Genomic DNA, 24,652 nt, shown 5'->3' with positions numbered 1-24,652 from the left:
TGAGAGATGGCCAGAGGTTAAGGGAGACAAGCTGACTGCACAGCCTTTGCTTTAGCCACCTTGCTTTTCTCTTGGGTAGAGAGATCACACGGCTAACAGGAAGAACAGGAGAGAACATTTGTTAAAAGTGTTTAGTCTGGCCAGGCACTAAAAGCTCAGTGAATTGCCACATACAAAGCCTACTCGGATAAGGAAACTGAGGCTAGAGAGAATGGGTATCCGGGCCAAGTTCATAGTCATGTTAACTGATAGAGCCAGGAAAGTCTGGATTCAAACCCAGGACCCGCCGACCCCAATCCCAGTTCCGCCTCTCCACTGCACCAGCCTATGCTGGGAAGGACTCCTCGAGGTGAGTGCCCTTGAAATGAGGACTTCGGTTCCCTAGGCGTGGAACCTGGGGGCAGTAGGTGGGGCGGGGGTGGGCGCTTACCTGGGGGAGCCCGCCCTCGCCCCGCCCCTCCCGGGCGGAGCCGACTCGTCCACCAATCAGAGGGCTCTGGGGGCGGGCCCGGGGGCGGTGCTCGGGCCCTGGCCCAGCAGTTTGAGCGGCGAGAGCGCTAGTCGACGAGACTCAGGGGCCGAGGCGAGCGAGCGGGCGCCTCAGTGTCCTTCCCCTCCCCACCCGTCGCCTGGCCGCCTTCTCCTCTCCGCGGCCGGACCGGAATTATGTGATCCCGGAAGTTCCGGCGCCATTGCTGTGTGGGATAAACAGTAATGGCGGAGGCTGCAGCTCCCGGAACAACAGCCACACCATCAGGAGCAGGAGCGGCAGCGGCGGCGGCGGCAGCGGCCTCCCCCACCCCTATCCCCGCAGTCACCTCGCTGTCCCCGGGGGCGGGGGGCGGGGGAGGCGGCAGCGACGGCGGCGGCGGCGGCGGCGGCGGCGGCGGCTGGACTAAGCAGGTCACCTGCAGGTGAGACGCAGAGCGGCCGGCGCCAGGCGCGGGGAGGGGACCGAGACCGCGGAGGAAGGGGGCGGGCGGCCGGGCGGCCGGGCGGGGGCAGGCGGAGGTGGGAGGTGAGCCGGCGTTGCGGTCCCCGCGGTCGCCGCGCTGCGTCAACCACCGCCGGCCGCCGAGGCCCGGGCGCGCGGCCCCGCTGCGGAGCCGCCGCAGCGCCCGCCGCCTCCCCGCACCCGGCCGAGCGGCGCGGCGCGCGCGGGGAGAGAGGTGGGCTGACTCCTCCCTCCTTTTATTGTCGCCGATCCCCCCACCCCAACCCCCGGCCTGCGAGCTCGCCGGTTCCAAAAGGGGGTTTGGCGGTGTGGCCCGGAGCCCGCCTCCCCGCAGCCCTGCCGGGCCGGGGATCGCCGCCGCGGGCCCGCGGGCGAGAAGCGGGGCCCGGCCGCCGGCCCCGCAGCCGTGTCATCCGTTTGTAACGTCTTCCCGGGTCTCTCGGGCCCCGCCCGGAGCGGGGAGCTTTTGTGATTTCTACTCTTGTGTGTTACCGGGCTGGGCGGTTCTGGGCTTTGTCTCCGAACCGAGTGCCGGCCCAGGGGGTCTTCTCCACCGCCTTAGGTGTTACGAACTGGCATTCCCGTTCCCCCCCGGCTGGAAGGTGTCTTGTTTTCAAGTACACGAGTTTTAAGGGAGTCGGGGAACTCGTCGCTCCGCAGGGAGACGGATTTTGTTTTGGGTTTGGGATGTCAGATGAACATATTTGAAAAAAATAAGTGATTAGTAGAGGACGGTTATGCGGACGTGTGGCTGTGCGTCTAAGATAAGGGCATTTAATTGGATGTAGTACTTGAGTTTTTTTCTTAAGTGATCAGTAAGCGACTAGAAGCTTTTGTTTTTCTGTCGGTTGAAAAAATCAGTTGAAACGCCGTTATTCACCTAGGTGGGGTAATTTATATGCAGGTATCAATACTTGAAAATATTTTTAATATACAGAACTCAATATCCTGGTATTAACAGGGGTGAAGCGTTCTCAGTGCTTAATATGATAAATTTAAGACATGAATGGTAAGCTTAATTATTTTCAATAACGGGATAGAGAAAGCATAAAAGCTGTTTTAGGTAGCTTTTTTCAGTTATCTGTAGATCTGAGAATACTTGTGCAGTATCCCAAAGAATGAGAATTTAAAAATTCCTATTCATGGAACCAAATCTTTGAGTCTGTTATTTGTTTTCTCTGCAATGCTGCAATTGATTTACATGTGCTAGTTGAATCTTTTAAAATAAACTAGTGTAACCTTTATATTCCTGAATTTTCTAGCCTTTTACCCTGCAGTTCCAGTCTGTCTGCATGCACTGAGAATAATCGTCCTTTAATATGTGGATTCTTTAAGAACTCCATGCAGTGCCTTAATTTTATCAATACCGACTCTAATCTCAGTTATTGTTTGGCTTTGAATACCCATCACTAGCTTGACATTACTTTATATTACTTGTCTCATTATTATCCTGTTGTGCCTGTGTGTGAGCTCAACTCATGTCTGCAGAGAATGCATTGTCACTTCTGCACTTTACTTTCCTCTCTGTTAGAAACTTTTCCCTGATCTACTTCCCCTTTTCTAGTTCCTTACCAGTGTCATTAGAATTCAAAACAGCTCACTACACTAATCAATTCCTCTTTGCCTACCTTTAGATCTTTGAGTTTCTGAAATATTCTAGATCACTCCAGGACCAGCGTGAGTTTCTTGCACATGAACCCTAATATATTAATATATGTATCAGATACAGGGTTAGACACGCTATTGTTGTTTTTCATATAAAGCAACCTATAGCTTTTACTTGAAGCTGTTATCCAGTAAAAAAGTACAGACTAATTGAGAAGTCTTGGGTTTTAATACTTGACATTACTTTCAGTTTGTTTTAAGTACTAACATGATCTATTAAAAATCTTTCTGCTTTGTCTAGGGGAATACCAGATATATATTCATTCATTTATTGTGAACTTTGAGATTTTTGAGAACAGGGGCCCTATTTTATCATTTTATCTGTAGGGCTTTATTCAGTGCCTGGTATGTATATCTTTCTGGGACTAACCTCATTCAGTTATTCTATAAATAAATATTTGTGCTTACAATGGGAGACATAGAGCTAGATGTTGAAGGAAAGGCAGGAATGCACTGTATTATAAATATTTGCTTTGTGTTTGATAGCAAACTGTCCTTTGAAGAGAATTCAAGATAGTGCTCTGTTCCACTTTGAGTCTCTTTTCCCCTTATATCTAGGAATTTGACTAGGGCTATTTTCTTCAAGGGTGTAATCCTTAGAAGTTGTTTGGATGTTGGAAATTTGTTTTTAATTGCTCAGAATCCTTTGTATTTTCTTGTTGGTTAGTCTTTTCTAAATATTTCTCTTAAAAATTCTATCTCATTGTGTTAATTTCACAGCTTAAAAACCTAGATATAGTTTTCCCAAAGAACTGTGTTATGCTGCCCCCACCAGGCTGTTCTGATAACTTTTATTAGAGGAATTCTGTAAAATAGAAATGCTGTTGCTTCTAGTTTTCCTGAATGTGGGGGATTAAAACAATGAAATTGTAACTTGCAAGTTGTAATTTTGAATTTAGACACTGCTAAATATTATGTGTACAGGTCCTTTAGAAGATAAAAGGCAGAATAAACCCTGGTTCTTAAACACCAGGAATTTACAGTCTGGTTTGAGAAATAGGGGAAGCCCAGGGTACATGTACTTGCCAAGAATTAAGTAACAAAGTGAGAAATGTCACAGCAGATTAAGTGATTAACTGCCAACTTACTTAATATTCTGTAATTTCTCTTAACAATCCCAGATGCCTACCTATAAGCACTCTGAGGGTCTTGTTTGGTTCTCTTGTACCCTCACAAGCTGTTGAGGTTTCTTGTATGTATCTTGGTAAAAGTGCTTAGGTTTCCAAGAGGTACAGCAGTCAGGGATTCTAGTCAGTTGTATTTGTCTTTATTACCGGACAATGTCTGGTTGGCATCATGGAATCTTCAAGGCGGAAGGAAGCATAGAAATCCTGTGGCCCAGCCTTTAACAGCAAAGGCAAGCTCAGCCTGGACAATGTCATCAAGATGAATTTGGGTGATGGCTTTTGGCGGTGGCATTTAAAAAAGAAAAGTGCTTGTGTCTTGATTGGTTTTGTAATGGGAGAAATTCTTGGAAGAGTTGACATTTTTTCCTCTTTCTGTTGTAACTTACACTATCATGTCATAATCTCTTAGACATAGAGATGGGTTGGTAAGGAGGGATATCACTGTGAAGACTGAGAGAAAAAAAGGCATGAAAAACAAACCAGAAACCCAGACAGTATGTACCAAATGCCCCTGTCAAATAATGCTTAGTATTTGGCAGTAACTAGTTAGGGCTTGTATTCTAGTGTTTCCACTGATGTCACAGTATCAGGTGATTTTGTGTCTGCTTGAGTCCTTTGGTGCTGCTACTTCTGGATCTCAGGAGCTTATGCCATTGCTGAATAGTTCTAGTTCTCAGTCCTCACATTGAATCAGATTTATGACGTAACTTCCCACATATATTTACTTTGCCAGGAGTAGTGCTGGAGGTTACTCCTTTGTCTTCTGGCTAAATTACTCCAGTTGCTTAAAATCTTATGGCATGACATCCAGGTCTTCTTTCCGTTGGTTGCCTTAGTCTTTCTTAACTGATTGGTTAAGTGTGTACCTTGGAAACAAATGTAGTCAGGGTGTTTGTCTGCTGGGACTGAGGAGAGATGTGGAAATGAACATGAGTACCAGCAAAGACGTTATACAATTGCTACTTACTGAACACGTTCTCAGTTTTAAAATTTATTTTTAAGTTTTAAATCTCAGGGGAAACTAAGATTTGTGTAGGTGGTGCTCAGACAGCTTCAAAACTTGCAGAAAGTTGCCCTATAGTTGTGCAGAAGTTCAGACCTTGTTAGATTGTTAAGCCTGAAAACAGTTGAAATCAGGTTAATTACAGTTAGAATTTGACTTCCTGCTACTGTAGTCTTAGATTTCCTTATGGACTGAAACCCTTGGGTACTTTAGGATCTTGCTAATTACAGCTCTTCCTATCAAGATGTTACATTTTTTTCTTTCTGCCTTTACATAGAAGGTATATATTTGCCAGTAATCTGAATAGAAGCTTTCACCTTTCAATTTGAAGCAGCCTTCTTCAAGGCTTCTTTAAGTAAATGTGACTGAATCTCTTTTCTATACATCATTCAATCCAGTGGACAAGGGGGTACTTCCTGCTCTTCTACCTTCCCTCTGTAGATAACTGTGACACTTAGCCTAGGAACTAGGCACTTTCCCTTACTCGGTACCAGCTGTGTTGTCTGACTCTTCTCCGACTCTTGTGATCCCATGGACTATAGCCTGTAGGCTCCTCTGTCATTTGATTTTCCCGGCAAAAATACTGGAATGGGTTGCCATTTTCTACTCCAGGCAGGGTATCTTCCTGATCCAAGGTGTCTCCTTCATTGGCAGGTGGATTCTTTACCACTCACTACTGAGCCACATGGAAAGCGCATATCAGCTGTATATAAATGCATATTTGGGCAGTTATGACTTGCCAAAATTAAATCTTCATAATTCTGTTCAAGAGAAAGAGACCAAGTCAGTGAGATGATGAGAGGGAGGATTGGGGTGGGGGGGGTTCTACTTATCCGAGTTACCTATAAAAAATAAGACCCTATCACTTCCCTGATCGCTTTGTTACTTCAGATTTCTGCTTGGCCCTGGCCCCATTTTCAATTTAGTAAGTCTAAGGGAAGGTGTCCAAAATTGCATTTCTAGCTGAAGCTCCAGTACTTTGGCCACCTGATGCGAAGAGCTGAGTCATTGGAAAAGACCCTGATGCCGGGAAAGATGGAAGGCAAAATAAGGGGATGGCAGAGGATGAGATGTTTAGATGGCATCACCGACTCAATGGATGTGAATTTGAGCAAACTGCGGGAGATAGTGGAAGACAGGGGAGCCTGGTGTGCTGCAGTCCATGGGGTCGCAAAGAGTTGGACACGACTTAGTGACAGAACAACAACAAAGCAAATTCCCAAGTCTTCTTAGAAACTGAGTCAAACTCAGTTTTTGGAAATTTCTAGTTAGCTACACATGTTCCCCTGTAAGGCAGAGGAAGAAGAGTGCTAAATGAAGGAGAGAAAGTGATTTCCCTTTGCCCATACCTTTGCAACAAATGTTACTTATGTTCTCACATGCGGCTTTTAAAGAATTAAAATGGTTTCTCAGAGAATTGAAATATACAGTAGTCTGATCTGTTCCAGTTTACATTGTTTCTTTTTTACACATAAAGCTGCAGATAAAAATTATGACTAAAGTTAGTGGAAAACAAGCTATCTGTAGAACTGTAAATTGAGAGCAGTGGTCAGACAACCTGTAGAGACAGGATTAAGGATGACCTCAAAGTTTAAATTGGTGCCTCTGTCTACAGGCAGCCTTCCTGTGGTACCATTATAGATAATTTTCTGATCATATGGTCTAGTTCAACTTTCTTTGTGTTCGCTTCTCATGTTTGTGTACAAAGAATATAAAAGAATATATTGCTAGTATAGAGTTAGTACTCGTGTGTTAGTGGTAGAATATATTGGCCATGGGGACTTACCAGTGGATAAGACTCCATGCTTCCAATGCAGGGGGCCGGGGTTCAATCCCTGATAGGTGAACTAAGATCTCATGCCAGATCTAAGCCCGCACACTGCACCAAAGACCCAGTGCAACCAAAATACATAATAATAATAATAATAAAACAAAAGAGAATGTATCAGTCATGAATTGAGTACTGGCTTGTAATCCAACTTGTGGTTCTTTGTCTCACAGGTATTTCATGCATGGGGTTTGTAAGGAAGGAGATAACTGTCGCTACTCACACGACCTCTCTGACAGTCCATATGGTGTAGTGTGCAAGTATTTTCAGCGAGGGTACTGTATTTATGGAGACCGCTGCAGGTAAGAGTTTGTTTCCAATTTAGTTTTGTTTGGGGTGGATGGAGAGGTTGGGAGAAAAAACTGAGAGTAAAACATGAAATTCCAACAGCTTTGTAAATAATCGATTTAAAGTAGTACTGCTGTGTGGCTTGTAGGATCTTAGTTCTCTGACCAGGGATTGAATGTGGGCCATGGCGGTGAAAGCCCTAAGTCCTAACCACAGGACTGTCAGGAAATTCCCTGAATAGTACTTCAAAAAGTTCTCCTCCTGTTGGCTCAGAGGTTAAAGTGTCTGCCTGCAATGCAGGAGACCTGGGTTTGATCCCTGGGTCAGGAAGATCCCCTGGAGAAGGAAATGGCAACCCACTCTAGTATTCTTGCCTGGAGAATCCCATGGACGGAGGAGCCTGGTGGGCTGTGGTCCACAGGGTCACAAAGAGTCGGACACGACTGAGCGACTTCACTTAGGAATGTTAGCACATTCTGATAGATAGATCTCTCTCTCATCTCTTCGATAGATAGATCTCTCACTTGGAAAGAATGTATTATTACATTTACAAAATGCGTTTGTAATATAGTCCTAAGTTTAAGTAGTGCCTGAGGAGCATGTTGGGCAAACCTAGGAATAAAGTATGGTGAAGGCATGTTTGTTAATGGTATTTCCTCTTCAAGACCAAGAATAAGGTGCATGTTTGACCAGTTGGGACTGGTTTCAGTTCTCTATTAGGTAGAATTATGGAGAGAAAATGGGATCATAGGCATTTGGGACAGTGTATTAGGTTACTACTTAAGAAGGCTTGTCATTCCAACTAAACTTCCCTAAACCACCTGAGCTTGCAAGACTAAATTATAAGCTGACATTATGGAAAATGCTTTAGCAGTGTCTGGCTTCCTAGAATGGTAGAGAACCAAGAGAGGTCAGCTGCTAAGTACTCTATCCTTCATTGAATTGGCACCATAGTCTTATCAAATTGTAATTCAGCAGCAGTGGGTTCTGCTAGCCATTGGGTAGAGCTAGTTTACAAAATACCTAGGAGTATTAGTTTTCTATTGATGTTAAAGAAATTACCCTGAAATTTAGCAGCTTGGAAACAGTAAATATTTATTATCTCATGGTTGCTGGGGTCCGGAATCTGGGAGTGGCTTAGCTTGGTGAGTGGTCCTAGCTCAGGCTCTCAAGAAATTGCAGCCGAGATTTCAGCCACGCTGCCAGCATCTGCCATCCTCTGCAAGTCTTGAATGGGGGCTGGATCACTTTGAAGATGGCTCACTCATATATCTTAGTTCCTCTCCTGGTAGACATTTCCCTTGGGCTGCTTTCGTGTCCTCACATTAACTTGTGCCCAGAGTAAGTGATTCAAGAGAGACATCAGGGATGAAGCAACAATGCCTTTTTATGACCTAGTCGCAGAAGTCGCAGGCTGTCACTTGCACTCTATTCTGTTTATTACAAGCAAGTCACTGGACAAGGGGAAGGAAATTGGGCTATACCTGTTGAAGGGAGGACCATCACTAGCAAAGATATTTTGACAATGTCATATCCAGTTTTAGCAGAAAAGAATTGTGTCAGCTATTGGGGTTCAAATGCTTAGAGTTCAAAAGACTAAGAAATTATTGATGAACAGGATATATTGATCTTAGGTTACCTCACATCTTTTTTACTAGGAAATCTAGTTAAGAGGAGAGAAAAAGGAAAAGTTTCTTTCCATGTGGTCTGTCATTTTGCCCTCTGCTAAATTTTTGCAGTTTTGCTGGAAAGGAAAAAAATACATTCCCCCAAAAGAAAAAAAACTAAAACTAAAGAACCCAGATATGTCTTTTGTAGTCACAGTATTAAAGAGGGCAAAAGTTACAAATCTGTCCTACCGGAAATGAGCGATTGCTCCTTTGTAGTAGGATGGTCCAACTTAATTGTAGGGCAGTTGTGTTCCTTGACTAGGCAGTCAGTTCAGAGACCTTATCAACTATAGAGAGAGAGGAGTTGAACATGGGTGAGAGTGGAGATGGACTCTGAGGTGCTGAGCAGAGAGATAGAATATAGACTGTGGATGAGTATGGCTGGTAACAGATGAACCTCTTATTTCAGAAGAGGTACCCCTCTGATTGGACTGTACAGCTGAAATGTTTGGGAAATAAGGTTAAACTGAAGAAATCCGAGCTAAATCTCTTGTGTTAAATCAGCTTATTTTTCAGGGACCTCTGCCAGCCCCAACAGCATTCTGTGTTCTCCTTGGGACAACAGTATAGAAACCCATCTTCCGCATAACTCTGTATTTAGAGTGGGCTTCCTCGTGGGAGACAATTTTAGTTTTCTTTTTAGTAAGGGTATGCAGCTCTCTTTTAGGGAGAATGATCCTGATTTGAGCTGGCTTTAGAGCTCTTAGGATAAAGTGAAAGGAATTAGAGAAACCTATATCCTAATAGTGTGCGAGGAAAGTTTGGTGACAATTGTTTGGTTGATACAGGTGATTATTAAGAGCTTGATTATAGAATAGCTAAGGAAGGAGTCTTATGGGCTTGTTCTAAGACTGTTTCCTTGTTAAAAATTGACTTGGGGGATTAAGCCTACTTTTCACTCTTACTATGTAAGGGTTTTGTTTTTTTTTTTTTGAGTAACATAACATTTTAATAGATGAAATAAATACTCCAGTACATGCAAGGTAGAAACTTGACATTGGAGATGGGGGAAATATCTCTTATGTAGGGACCTTGTTATACAACCTGACCAATGTCCAGGGATTTCAAATAATTTAACTCCTCATAAAGGCAGTAGTTTATAAATGAAAGATGATACCCTAGTTGCAGCAATTCAGAAGTGTTGCTGTATTCATTTTGTATGACGGGGCCGTGTTATTTAGTGAGGCCCCAGTTCTTTGTTGCTCAGGACTGTTGTCCAAGATCTAGCATCCTTGTTGTTCAGTCTCCGTCATGTCCGACTCTGACCCCATGAACTGCAGCACACCAGGCCTCCCTGTCCTTTGCCATCTTCTGGAGCTTGCTCAATTTCATGTCCATAGAGTTTGTGATGCTATCTAACCACCTCATCCTCTGCCACCCCCTTCTCCTTTTGCCTTCCATCTTTCCCAGCATCAGGGTCTTTTCCAATGAGTTGGCTGTTCACATCAGGTGGCCAAAATACTGGATTTCAGCATCAGTCCTTCCAATCACAGTTGATTTCCTTTAGCGTCCTTAGTAAGTGCCATAGAACTCCACGTCATTGTTTCTAAACACCCACTTGGGAAAGGGACAGGATTGCCTTTGACACTATGGTTATGGTAGATCTTGTTTCATTTGGAGGGTTTTTTGTTTGTTTTGACTGGATAGTGTGCGAGATCTTAGTTCCCCTACCAAGGATTGAACCCTTGCTCCCTGCAGTGGAAGCGTGGAGTCCTAACCATTGGACTGCCAGGGAATTCCCCTTTGGAGGAGTTTTCACTGTAGACCCACTGAATTCTATACATTAAAAGCTTAAAAGGCAGATATCAAACCTCACAAGGGTGGGATGGTGTGCGTTGCAAACCAACAAGATGAAGAAGTGTTGTTCTTTTGTGTAGAAGAAAAATTAAACAAACTTCCTTCACTGGAAACTGTATCAGAGTACTCTTTGCAAGATATGAAAGGAAAACACAATATTGGTTTCAGCGTTGTCTCAGCATTAATCCCCCATTCAACACTTTGGCTAAAAAGGATCAGCGATTCTGTGATAATTCATTAAAGAATTAATTTAATAACGTTAACAAAGCCACTATCATGACTGTGAATCCAGTGGATATGATTAGCTAGGGCTGGCAGACTTTCAGTATGGGGCCGGAGAATTAATATTTTTAGCTAGGGAGGCCATATGGTCTCTTGTAGCACAAAAACAACCCTAGATAATACACAAGCTAATAGTGTGGCTAGGTTCCAATGAAACTTTTATTTTGGGACACTGAAATTTAATTTCATGTCATGAAACAATCTTTTTTCCAACATTTAAAAATACCAAAACCATTCCTAGCTCCAGTTGGGTTTGACCTGAGGCCTGTAGTTGGCCAGTTCCTATTCTTTGAAGAGCTCTCTGCTTTACTGAACCAATTAGCTTTTAGCAAATTCCTTTCAGAATAGGAGTCTTGCTTTTTCTTTCTTAATTTATTAGTTCTTTCTTGTGCTCTATCTTTCATGGTGCTTACTTACAAATTTTTACTTCAGAAGTATATTTAATACAGATCTATTCTGTGCTGTTTACAAATGTGAACCTTCTTGCTAATATTCTATGCTATCAAAAATATTATACCTTGTTGATTCCTTGATAAACTTACCCTAAAACCAAAATACACTCCTTTCAAAAAACTTTGTAGTGGGACTTGCTAGTGGTCCAGTGTCAAAGACTTCACACTCCCAATGCAGGGGCACCTGGGTCTATCCCACATGCTGCAGCTAAGACCCAGCTCAGCCAAATAAATATTTTAAAAAACCAACTTTGTCATATTTGCAATTTGATAGATGATGATGAGCATTCTAATTGTTTTTTAAATAGATGTTTGAGTAATTTACTCTGAAATTCTTCAAACGAGTATGGCAAAGGAGAAAGAGCAGAAACTAAAATATGGGCATTGAAACTAGTTCTTAGACCCTTTCACATCTTGACATTTTAGTTTTACTTAATCCTTTAAAACTTCCTCAAAGCCCTGAAGGCTATCTTCATTGGTGAAGCTGGCATCTTAATTCCAAAACCTGGGTTCTTTTCTAAGTTAAAGGCTGTGAAAGTAATTAAAATGTGAGGACTGGGGACTAGATTTCTAAGGTTCCCTAAAGCTCTAAAACCTCAGAACAATGCTGTTCAGTAGAACTTTGTATGATAGCATGAATGCTTTCTATCTGCTGCCCAGAAAAGAAACTGCTAGCTACGTGTGACCACTGAACACTTGAAAATGTAGCTAGTCTAAGGACCAAGGAACTGAGTTTTGAATGTAAGTGTAAATAATTAGATACAGCTAATGGCTGCTCTGTTTTATAGGGCAGGTTTGGAGTCACATTAGAGCTAGAACACTACTTAACACGTCCATCATCTCTAATATATTTTTGATGATGAAGTGAGACTGTCCAAGTGAAAAAGCATATTCATGATCTTTAGCTTCATAATTCCAGCCTTAAATAAATGCACTGGGCTTTTGTGGCTGATACCAGGATACTCAAAGTAGGTTACCTAATGCGTAAGAGTTGAAATAGGAGGGTTTGAGATAACATAATGATAAAAACCAGCTCAGCAAATGTTTGCCATGTTAAAGAGCAGTCTTTAGTTAGAATGTTTTATCTTTTAGATGTAAACACAGACACTTGTAACACAGATGACCCATGGTTAGTGTTGCCAGTGAGTTAATTAATTTTAAGAACCGCTAGATACATACTATACATTATAACAGTTTATGGATTGGATTAGCCAAAAAGTTGGTTCAGGTTTTTCTGTAAGATGCTATGGAAAAACCGAGATGAACTTGGCCAACCCAATAGTACATTCATCATTAATTTCTTGTGTCTGAGTGAATTTCACAGCCTAAAATATCTAAGAATTGTGAGGATTTTCTCAGGCAGCAAGGTTGGAGATGAGGTTCAATAATAATTTTACAGATGACAAGGAATCAGGAAATGCACAGGGTAAGAGTTCAGAAAAGTAGGTGAGTGGATGGATGTAGGAGAAAAGGAAATACACATTGCATATTTTATAAATACGGTTTCTCCCTTTTAATATTGGGAGCATTTTAATTTATGTATTGGTAAAATGGCCCACATTTTTACTTGTTGGATTGAGTGTCAGTCTTGCTTTGCTTAATCAGTCAGTTTTGGCTGCATAGTCTTTTTTTAGCAGAGTTGCCATGGTAATGATAAATTATCAACTCCTGAAGCTCCTAATGAGAGTGGAATTTGAGGGGTAATAGATGGTCTACAGCAGGGGTGGCTGAACTATGGTTTGTAGGGTACATGGGACTGGGTGCTGTTTTTGTGAAGTTTTATTGGAACACAGTCACGCACAGCTGTTTAGATAATGCCATGGCTGCTTTGGAACTACGGTTACGGACTTCAACAGTTGTGACATTGGCGGTTTGGCCTGCAGAGCCCTGAATCTGTATGGCCTTGCTACTCAAACTGGTCCCTGGACCAGTGGCATTAGTATCCTGTGGGGACTTGTCAGAGACATGCAAAATTAGGGGCTATACTCCAGACTCAGAAATTAGCTATCTGCCTTTTAACAATTTCCCACATGATTCACAGGCACAGTAATTTGAAAAGAACCCAAGGACAAGACTGGGAATGTATATTCCATCTAGAGGCTTCTGGTTAGACAGTGATGGCTGACTTTGTAAATTTTTTCTTTTTAAGATATGAACATAGCAAGCCACTGAAACAGGAAGAAGCAACTGCTACAGATCTAACTGCAAAGTCATCCCTTGCTGCTTCCTCAAGTCTCTCATCAGTTGGACCGACTGTTGATATGAATATGGGCGAAGCTGAGTCAAGAAATTCAAACTTTGCAACTGTAGGAGCCGGTTCAGAAGACTGGGTGAATGCCATCGAGTTTGTTCCGGGGCAGCCCTACTGTGGCCGGAGTGAGTATCTTTGAAGAAGAAAAAAGAAGGCTGGAGAGTGTTTTATCAATTAGCTGAATTTTACAACTTTCCTGCTTCCAATTTTCATATTTAGCCTAGTCTTAATATTCTTAAATTAGATCACCTTAAAAGAAAAAAAAAAACCAGATGGAGCAAAAGAAACTTCTTGACTTTCAATAGTAATGAATGTAGAATGTTTTGAAAAATGGATCTTTATCTCCTTTAATCAGTACAGTTGAAATACATTCAAAAGCTTTTTTAAAAAAGTTTTTTTTTTTTTTTTTTAAACAAGCCTAATCTTGGAAATATTAGTAGCAAAAGACATTCATTCCTTTCAAGAGTGGGGGATTAGTTTCAATAGACTATTTTGGAGTTTCTCTTAAGTTCTTTTTATCTTCTTTAGCGAGACTAGTTCATGTATCTGCCTTAACTGTTTTGGACCTTTACCATCCTCTTAAACATTTTTCAGCTGCCCCTTCCTCTGCTGAAGCCCCCCTGCAGGGCTCAGTGACCAAGGAAGACGCGGAGAAGGAGCAAAGTGCAGTGGAGACCAAGAAGCAGCTCTGCCCCTATGCTGCAGTGGGGGAGTGCCGCTACGGGGAGAACTGCGCGTATCTGCACGGAGACGCGTGTGACATGTGCGGGCTGCAGGTCCTCCATCCCGTGGATGCCGCCCAGAGGTCACAGCATATAAAAGTAAGTCGGAAGGAAGCACACACTCTAACAGGTGTGAGAACTGTCTTTGCCCTTTCACAGCATTGACAGCTCATGTCAAAGAGACACTGGGTGAATCAAATGGTTTTCTTTAAGTAGGAGTGTTTCCCTTCCTGGCAATCTTGACTGTTTTATCAGGAATTAGGCTTTTAGAACCTCAGATTATGGGCTTTTTTTTTTTTCTCCCCCCTTTTCTTTCCTTCTTTTTTTAAAATAATAGGTTTTCTGAAATTCAAGTTCCATACAGCCCACTCTTCTAAAATGCATATTTCATTGGTTTTTAATGCAGTTGCGTAGTAGTTGAACCATGATCACTATTCTCTAATTTAGGACATAACTCCTTTAGTCTGCATTCTGCCCTTCCTCCAGCTCCTGGCAACAACTCATTTACTTTCTGTCTCCATGGATTTTTTTGTTTGTTTTGGGAATTTCCTATGAATGGAATCATATGTGGCCTTTTGTGACTGGCTAAAACAGTAGCATAATGTTTTCAGGATTTGTTCATGTTTTAGTGTGTTTCAGTACTTAATCCTTTTCTTGGCTACATAATAATCCTCTGGATGGCTGTGTGACATTTTGTTTTTCCTTTTGGGTTGTTTCACCTTTTGCCCATTAAGAATAATCCCCTGAACAGTCATGTATAAAGTTTTGTGGACATACATTTTAATTACCTTAAGGTTGCTAGGTCATATGGTAACTCTGTACTTAATATTTTAAGCAACTTTTTCCCAGTGACTGTACCATTTTACATTCTCATTAGTAGTGTATGACCGTTTCAGACTATGGTTTTAAGCCCATTTGTATCTGTGAGTATACTGTATTGCAAACCTGATTAGAGGAAATTTTGCTTCTAATCATAATCATGTCTGTTTAATAAAAATAAATTTGGTTGTGAGGGTGGGGGTGAAGCATGGTATAATAACTAGCATGGTATAAAAACTAGCATGTTTTTTATAGAATAAAATATGTGTAGTTTAATGTTATGTCAATTATACCTCATTTAAAATAAAAAGTATGTGATGTCCACACAGAAACGTGTACATGAGTGTTCATAGCATTATTCATAATGGCTCCAAAGTGGAAACAACCAAAGTATCCGTCATCTGATAAATGGAAAAACTAACTGGTCTCTCCATATGATGGAATGTTACCCAGCAATAAAAAGAAATGAAAGTCATATATTCTACAACATAGATAACCTTGAAAATGTAGTCAAGTGAGCAAAACCAGTCACAAACGACCAGATATTTTTTTATGAAATGCCCTGAATGAACATATCCACAGATTTGTTGTTGCCTAGAACTGAGGGTGTTGAGGGGAAGTGACTACTGTGGATTTGGAGTTTCTCTGGGGTAATGAAAATGTCCGGAGACAGACTGAGGTGATGTTTATATAACTCTGCATGTACTGAAAACCATTTCATTGTACACTTTGAGTGAATGCATTATATGGTATGAAATTATATATCTCAATACAGCTTTATTTTGGATGTGAAACGTACATGCCTGGCACATAATTGTCACCTAATAAATGTTCGTTTCCTTCATTCTTATTTTCTGACAGGTGGCATATTAGAGTCTTAATCCTAATTACATTTTCCATCTAGAAATGAGTACATCAACAAACAATATGAAAAACAGCCTGTAATGTGGGTGACTGCAGGGTTGAGTTGCAGGATAGAGAAAACTAGGTAATTCTTTAGTTCCTGAAGTTGAGTCCTTAGAGTTTGACTTGACAGTATCGTGAGGTCCCTCGATGTCCGCACACCTGTACCGCCTGGTTAAACAAAGCTGTTTCTGATGTCATTGGGAACAGTTCTCTTTTCAGTTGGCTCTTTGACTCTGAACAGGAGTTCTTAGCGGTCTCTCATGATTCCACACCCTGACTGCTCCTCTCTGTCCATTCTCTAGTCCTGCATCGAGGCCCATGAGAAGGACATGGAGCTCTCATTCGCGGTGCAGCGCAGCAAGGACATGGTGTGTGGCATCTGCATGGAGGTGGTCTACGAGAAAGCCAACCCCAGCGAGCGCCGCTTCGGGATCCTCTCCAACTGCAACCACACCTACTGTCTCAAGTGTATTCGCAAGTGGAGGAGTGCTAAGCAATTTGAGAGCAAGATCATAAAGTGAGACTCCTCCCCAATCTTCGTTTGTGCTTTCTATTTTGGGGAAGAATTTAGTATCTTGTGCCAACTTTCAGCCAGATGGACCGCATTTAAATGCATGCATTTTATCTCGAAACTGGGGTATTCTTCTAATTGGGAGTTCTTCTTTGTATTTCAGCTAGCTTCTAGATTAGTTGGTATATCTACTTTTATTTGAACAAGGAAAACCCTATGTATCAGTTAGTAGAATCTTCGTGCTTTTTTCTGAGGAGATTGTGTTTAATGGATTAGCCAGTTTAGGCTCAGAGAAGAAGCGTATCTAGCTCTGAATGTATGTTTCCTGGCATTTTACATTTTCCACTTTCCTATTCCATCCATTAAGCTAGCCAATAATCCACCATCCTTTAAAAATTGTTCTCATAACTGAACAAAAACTACATAATCTAAACAGAGCAAAGTTACAAGAAATAAATTTATTTAAACGAAAGAAAAAGGAGTCTGTGTGAAATGTCTTCTTTTTGTTGTTGTTTTTTTTAACCTAAAGTTATTTTTTTAAATGAACTGGCTAGCCATTGAGTTGAACTTACAAAAAAAGGAAATGGTCAGTTGTGTGGGACCCTTGCAGGAAGTGCCCATTTGCCTTTCAGTTAAGTCTTTAAATCTGGAGGTGACACACCAGGGTGTGTCCTTGAAGGAGAGTGGGCCTGTAAAGGGGAATTTGCATTGCAGCCTGTTCATTGTTTCCCAGGTCCTGCCCAGAATGCCGGATCACATCTAACTTTGTCATTCCAAGTGAGTACTGGGTGGAGGAGAAAGAAGAGAAGCAGAAACTCATTCAGAAATACAAGGAGGCAATGAGGTATGAGCACTGCAGCCTTTTCTCAAGCTAAGATCCCAACGTGTCGCTTGGGCTCACTTTGAAAAGAAACAGTGCTGCATTATACACTCCTACCTCCTTCCTACCCTTTCTTTTACTTCCCAGTACGGTTTGTCACCCCTGATGACGCTTACCCGGTGTGTATCTTGCTGTAACGCAGTCGCTGGGGTGCACGCCCAGGGGCTGTGTTACAATGACGCCTGCACTGCTGCTGTGGTAACGCCCCAGGAATGGGGTCTGCCTATCCCGAGTCTGTGTCATGGTTGTCCTACTGTATTCTTGTGTGTGGGCCTTCTTGAAGGTTCTTTCTCTGCTGGATCTGCGATTCTAAGGCTGTTAAACGGCTCGACTTGAACAGTTTCTGGTTCTAGTCAGTGTTTTCATGCGATAGCACACACGTTTAAGAACACATCTCGGGGAGGGCTGTTAACAGACGTACCGGTTCTGTTCTCTCCCCATTTTAAAGAAACCCCGGATGATAGTCGAATACAGACCTGAAATCCACCGTGAGTAAGGGTTGCGCTATTTTCCTTTCCAGCAACAAGGCGTGCAGGTATTTTGATGAAGGCCGTGGGAGCTGCCCATTTGGAGGGAACTGTTTTTACAAGCATGCGTACCCTGATGGCCGTAGAGAGGAGCCACAGAGACAGAAAGTGGGAACATCAAGCAGATGCCGGGTAACTCTCACTGTTCTTTCAAAGGAGGGGAAATACCACACGCTGAGCCTGAGGCCCACACAGATAGGGGCAGGGGACGGTGAAGGCCGAGGTCTAGGAGCGAGAGCCTAGAGGATTAAAGGAGGAGACCAACCTCAGCAAACCGGGAGGGCTATGAGAGGAAAAGCTAGAACGCTTAAGGCTCTAGACTAAACGGTGTGCCGAGTAACCAGCGGGGAGGCGTTGTTAAAAGTCGAAACCCTAAATCAGAAGTCTTGGTTCGTCATGCCCTCTGGTGTGCTGGACGTTTTGCCTTAGAAACCACAGCCTAGAAGACGCTGCCCGGCAGTGCCACCCCTATCACGGCCTTGTTTTTTACAGGCCCAACGAAGGAACCACTTCTGGGAGCTCATCGAGGAACGAGAGAATGGCAACCCTTTTGACGATGAAGAGGAGGTTGTCACCTTTGAGCTGGGCGAGATGTTGCTTATGCTCTTGGCTGCAGGTGGGGACGACGACCTGACAGACTCTGAAGACGAGTGGGACTTGTTTCACGATGAGCTGGAAGATTTTTATGACTTGGATCTATAGCAGCTCGGCGGCGCGCGTGAACTGGTCTGCCGAGCCTCAGGCGGCAGCGGGCCTCGGGGGATGGCGGCCGCACCGGGCCGCTCTCCTAGGCAGGCCTCTCAACTCCAGGTGCTGTCGTAATCATTTTTACCCAGGGCCTGTCTTCTCAACCCCTCACCTTTCCCCAAGGAGTATGTTGTTTTCTCTGTTTGAAAAAGTTACAAAAATAAATCTGAAAGTTAGTTTTTTTGTAACATGAATTTAACTGTCAGACAGTTAGTGTAGGTTTGTCGCGTCACGTTTTTCCACCAGATCCACACAGTTCGAGGGGAGCGTACCTGGATTTCCAGGACTCATTTTGGAGGACCCCGGGTTCAGAAGTATCAGCACTGGCCCCTGCTTTGGGGGGTCCAGGCAGCGGGGTAATGGGTGAAGGATCTGAACTGTAGCAAGTAGCTGCCTCCTGCTCTAGACGTGGGAGATGGGTACTTGGTTTCTGGTAAAATCTGCACATGTGTTTTTCCGTCTGGTCTCTGTCCTGTCACCCCTGCCCTGTACACTCGTCCTGTGGTTTTGGTCTCTTTGTTTCATTGCACACAAGTAATACTACTACTGGGTAACCAGAACCAGGTGTGAATGTATTTGAGATTTTTACCGTCTTTAGCGTGATAGGAAAACTGTGAAAGAACACATATAAGATGGGAGTGGAAGAAAATAACGCAGAGTTGGAAGCTGACTCCCCAAGGCTGAGGGACTTGGGATATGTGAGTGTGAGTGCGTGACAAGCTTCCCATCCCTGCATAGATGCAGTGTTTGTAGCCTTAGCGAAAAAACTCGGTTTAGTGGTTTCAGCCTCCTGTGGCAAATAGATCTTAAAGGACAAAGCAGTTAATTGGTAGCTGTTAATAGAGCAGTGCTAGCTCTGTCTGTATAAATAGAGAAATGGGCTTAGCCACAGAAGTGCAAACTACCTGGTTATCCCATGTGTTAACACGACCTAGGGCTTGGGTCCACAGTTGTGTTTAATGTATGATCTCCTAGACTTCTCAGTCCAGGCACTTTTGGACAAACTTTTGTCCTCATTTGAGGCGTTTTTTTTGTCAGGTTTTTGTGTTCCTTTTTTGTGGGTATTTGCCTCATTCCATCCCCAAGCTTTGCAGCTAGACAGTGAGCTTCAAAACTACGTTCTAAGGCATTTCCTGTAATGGGGTCATTGGTTGACAGTATAGTAAGTCAGGCTTTTCCACTAAAAGGGGAAAGAGAGGCTGGTAATCCAGAAGATAAGCTAATGTTAAATTGTTAGAAGAATTCCTCGAGCAGAAATTTTAGCTTTGCGTTTTGTTGCTCTTTCCTGAAAATAACTCGGAGGTGCCCCGGATGTGTCCATCTGCTGCTCTGATGCCTCGGGTATCACTCGTTCTCTTCACTTAAAGAAAAAAAGATAAAAACAAAACAGTAATTGTTGCAGAGGTCTCTGTATTTTGCAGCTGCCCTTTTGTAAGACGCACTTTTCCCAAATAAAACAATTTTTAAAACCCATGATTTGGCTTCCTGTTTTGTGTAATGGGCCGTTCTGAAATGTGCAGATGTCAAAGTGTGCTACTTGTTTCTTGCATCGCTTCTTGGATCAGTTCATCCACGAGTCAGATTTCTGTGAGAAAAGTTGGCATCTCTCCTAAAAAAACATCTAGCCTACTGAGAAATGTTGGAGAGATAGAGGACAGCCTTACGGTGGACTTGGGATATGTGAGTGTGAGTGTTTTGTATTTTAGAATTTGCAAGGCTAACGCTTAGGCCTCCTTTGTTGGCCAGAGGTGCTGCCAGTTTCTGCTGCCATCCTCTTGTAGCTGAACTTGCTTAGGATCCACAAATAATGGTGTTTTTGTTCCTAATTCTATTATATACTTTTTTCTTTTTTTGCCGTATCTTGCCACTCTCGGGATCCTAGTTCCTTAACCAAGGATTGAACCTGGACCTTCAGCAGTGAAAGTGTGTAGTCCTAACCATGGGACTGCCAGGGAATTCCCTATATGAATTTTTTTTATTAATAAAAACCCTCCCACCACTCCCATGGAAGACCTTAAATAACCTTTTACAGTGCTTATTTTGTAAAATAGTTTAATATCTATAATTAAGAGTAAATAATTGTATTGCCTATATTAATAATCCATGCGATTTGAAAATGTTTCCCCGTCTAGGAATTGTGTGATGGCAACTTAACTGTAGTCCTGATCATAGCTGGAGATCCACTGAGGAATCTGTTTCTGTAAACTCCCTTCTGGTGGATCTTCAGCTGAAGCTGTTCCCTTCCCAGAGTACTCAGAGTTCATACTGATGAGGCCTTGCTGGGGACCACACATACTCCCAGAGGGATGCTAGAGAGCCTTGGAGGTGAGGTGGAAGTGGTGGGGTTTCTGGGAGGGGAGAGGGAGACTTAAACCTCTGGTTTCTGGTGTCCAAAAAGTAGGAAGAGGCTTATCAGTAGCTGCCTCGTTGGCGTGTTGGTCCATGTGGGGAGAATAGCTTGGGCATGACCCAGGTGGTGGTAATAGCTGGCGTTCAGGTGGGTTGATGTCTGAAGCAGCTTTTCTTTGTGTCTTTGTGGAAAAGATGGTGGAAATTTGTGTATAAGCCAGCCCTTCATTCGTGTTGCTGCCCTGTCCCTGCCTGCACCGAGAGAGAACTTCTTCTGTGTGCTTGTTAAAAGGTTGGGGGAACACGGCTGGAGGTGTGGGGGAGGGAAGAGGGATGCCATCGACAAAGGCATTGTAGGTGGCCTCGGTTGTGCTCTTGGAATCAAGTCTGCTTTCTGGGTGCGTGCTACGGTTGCAAAGAGCATCTAACTTTCGTGGGCTGGGGAAGTGCAAGCGGAAGGGACACGATGTCATCTCCAGGTGAAACGTTTAAGATCCAGCCCATGGTTTTCCTCATTCTCCGATTTTCTAAGGTGATGGATAATATTCCAAGGAAGTGGTGGTTCAGTCAGTCAAACATAATAAATTTGATCTTTTAAAATTGATATAGATATTAGTAGGAAATAAATTGTTACAAACCTGTTTTTTTGCCTACTCTTTGATAAATATTACTAATGAAAACGTGATATCTTTTAGAATAATGAGATTTTGTACTGACTTTTGTTGTTCAGTCGCTAACTTGTATGACCCTTTGCAACCCCATGGACTGCAGCATACCAGGCTTCCCTATCTCTCCCTCACCAACTATAGTGAGTGTTTTCTTTTGGCCATGCCAGACAGCATGCGCGGGATCTTAGTTCCCCAACCAGGGATAAGACGCGTCCCAGCTGCGGTGGGAGTATGGAGTGCAGAGTGGTAACCACTGGACCACCAGGGAAGTCCTGTACTTTGTCAGAAGCCCTTTAGTTAAATTGTTGCAAATTGGGTAGCTACATGCTAAGTTTTTAAGTAATCCTCAAACACCTTTTCTGAGGGTTGTATAGGCTCCTGTAGGAAAGGGATTTAACCTCAAAGTGGGAAAAGAATCTTTAAAATTTAGCAACCCAGTGGTTATTCTTGTATCAGATGACAGGAAGAGATCCATTGCTAAGATCTTACTTCACCAGAACTAACCAGGTCTTCATGACAGAAGGCTGTACTCAGTCGTGGCCAACTCTGTGACCTCATGGACTGTAGCCTCCTGGGCTCCTCCGTCCATGGGATTCTCCAGGCAAGAACACTGGAGTGGGTTGCCATTGCCTCCTCCAGGGGTTCTTCCCGACCCAGGGGTGGAACCCACCTGTCTTGCATCTCCTGCATTGGTAGGCAGTTTCTTTACTACTGTGCCACCTACAACTCCCTTACCAGTGCGTAGAAGAGAGACACCCTGCAGTACCTGAACAAACAAGTGTTTTTAGGCTCAAGTGATATGCTTTACTTTCTTTTTAACTGAACACTTGTTCCCCTCAACAAATACTTAGAAACTGATTTACAGAAAGCTTGTACCCGCTCTGTCTTTGCCAGCAGTGACTGTAATCTAAAATGAAAGTGGTGAATTTCTAAGAAAAAGATGTGTTTAAAGGAAGACTGAGGATATATTTGCCCTCTTATAAAGGGCTGGTTGTGTCTTTACTTCTATGCATGCAGATTACTTAACCCACTTTCTTCCCCTGCCCTTGCCTTCTGTGTTAAAGTTGTATTGATAACATTGTAATAAGATGAAGGTAACTTTGTTTTACAGGTATCCGAGTCCTTGCCGGCACTGAGCTAGCACTGAGGTGCTGTGAGCACCAAAGTGGCAGGAGCAGTGCCATCCAAATAATCCTTGTGATCTCTATTTGCAAACTTTGGGACACCCCTGACAGCCCAGTGGTTAAGACCCTGCACTTCCAAAGCAAGTTTCGATCCTGGTTGGGGGATTAAGATCCCACATGGCATGCGGTGCAGCCAAGAAAATATAATAATGAATCATTTCCAGACTCCTTTGCAGTTAAGTTGGTGCCATGCAACTCACTTGGACCACGAGCTGCAAGCCCCCGTCCCTCCTGCTGTGAGATGGTGGAAGCCACATGCTAAATTGACTGTTACAGGATGGTATGGTTTGGAGGAATTCTGGGGTCCCCAAGCGACTGAAGAAGACAGCCCCTCCACCCCAAATCAAGTTTTGCATGAATCAGAGATTGATTGAGATTCGCAAGCCTGTTCTGTGTTTTTGCCAGTGTTGCGCTTGTTGTGCTTGTAGTGCTTTTCTTCATGGAACTTAGAGTATCTGTGGGGCTGTTTCTTATAGTTTCTTACAGTTATGAAAAGTACTGTAAAGCTGTAAAGTGAGCTTTCAGTGGGAGGCCTGGCTCGTCTCTGGCCAGGGAAAGCTCATCTGAGCTGAAATCTGAAGGGGAGAAAGGGACCTCCCTTCTGCCAGACATGTGCCAAAGCCATGAGGCCGGCAAAGGCAGACATGACACCCTCTGTGGCCTGCAGGATATGCCCATCTTAGCTAAAACTGTCTTTCCTTTTAGAAAAGTATGTGAATACAAGTGTGTGTAACATTTATAGGGATAATATTGGTTGCCCTGATAATATCAAGATGATCTTCCTTAGTACTTTGAGTAAGATGTGACACATCCTTCTGGTCCTCTTCTTAGCCCAACTAGAGCTTAGCCCTCTCCCCTAAAGTCACTCTACCCCCAGAATCCTGTCCTACAGGGACCTCAACTACCACTCTGCTAAAGCTACTTGCACGTTATTGGGCCACCTGGGGCGTAATTTGAAGTCCGTATCACCTGGCCATAATACTGTCTTCAAAAGGAGAACTTGAATGATGCTTTATGAAAAGCTTTCTTTTATGATTTAAGTAATTTATTTTTTGACTGTGCTTGGACCTGCTGTGTAGGGTTTCCCTGGTGGCTCAGATGGTAAAGAGTCTGACTGCAAGGTGGGAGACGTGAGTTCTATCCCTGGGTCAGAAAGATCCCCTGGAGAAGGAAATGGCAACCCACTCCAGTATTCTAGCCTGGAAAATTCCATGGACAGACACTCCTTGGGTCTCAAAGAGTTGGACACGACTGAGCGACTTCACTTCCTGTCTTCTTACTTGCTGTGGAGGCTTTTTTTTTCTTTAGTTTCGGCAAATAGGGGCTCCTCTCTAGTTGTGGCCTTGGGCTTCTCATTGGGGTGGCTTCTTGTTGTAGAGCAGGCCCTAGGGCATGTGGGCTTCTGCAGTTTTGGTTCCCAGGCTCTAGAGCACAGGCTCAATAGTTGTGGCACACGGGCTCCACAGCACGTGGGATCTTCCCAGATCAGGGATTGAACCCGCATTGACAGGGACTGTCTCCTGCATTAGGATGCAGATTCTTTACCATTGAGCCACCAGGGAAGCCCCTAAAATTTTTTTCTTAATGGATCCTCATAAGTCTGTAATGCAGTTAAGGCCAGTTATTTGTCTAATTTTGCAAATGAGAACACTGGTTTCAGGAAGGAATCCTTAATGGTTTTGGACTCCACCTCTGGATCTTTACACAGATTTGCCACCATTTGCTTCCTGTCTGGATGTAGCTCAAGTTTTCTGAGTGTCTTGAATAGCAGATTTGCATTCTTCCTCACCACTATCTCTTCAGGCAGCCTTTCTGACTTGAACATCTGTTTTCTTTTGCACTGTGGAGTCCTGAAGCCTCAAAGTTTAGGGGGAATGATTTTTTGTTGTTATTTCTAGCTAAGAAATAACACCAGGAGACGGAAATATAAGAAATTTAGTTTCTTATAGAGGATATGCTTTGTTTAAATCCTGTGGACTTCAAAGATGGCCAAAACACAACTCTTACCCTCTAACTTATGG

General features: G+C 43.2%; 1 protein-coding gene across 1 annotated transcript; it reads left to right on the top strand.

Moving 5' to 3' along the window:
- Positions 1 to 536: 536 nt before the first annotated feature.
- On the top strand, positions 537 to 19,903 carry MKRN1 (makorin ring finger protein 1). The gene is made up of 8 exons (XM_055591093.1): positions 537 to 914; positions 6,752 to 6,880; positions 13,217 to 13,443; positions 13,913 to 14,139; positions 16,068 to 16,282; positions 17,010 to 17,120; positions 17,677 to 17,815; positions 18,176 to 19,903. The coding sequence occupies exons 1-8, from the start codon at positions 715 to 717 to the stop codon at positions 18,383 to 18,385; spliced, it is 1,458 nt and encodes a 485-aa protein (XP_055447068.1). The 5' UTR covers positions 537 to 714; the 3' UTR covers positions 18,386 to 19,903.
- Positions 19,904 to 24,652: the final 4,749 nt, after the last annotated feature.

This window comes from Bubalus kerabau, chromosome 8 (assembly GCF_029407905.1).
Source record: "Bubalus kerabau isolate K-KA32 ecotype Philippines breed swamp buffalo chromosome 8, PCC_UOA_SB_1v2, whole genome shotgun sequence".
In the NCBI taxonomy this organism is placed as follows: Eukaryota; Metazoa; Chordata; class Mammalia; order Artiodactyla; family Bovidae; genus Bubalus; species Bubalus kerabau.
The sequence above is the reverse complement of the archived record's forward strand: the minus strand, read 5'-3'. Positions and strand labels throughout refer to the sequence as shown.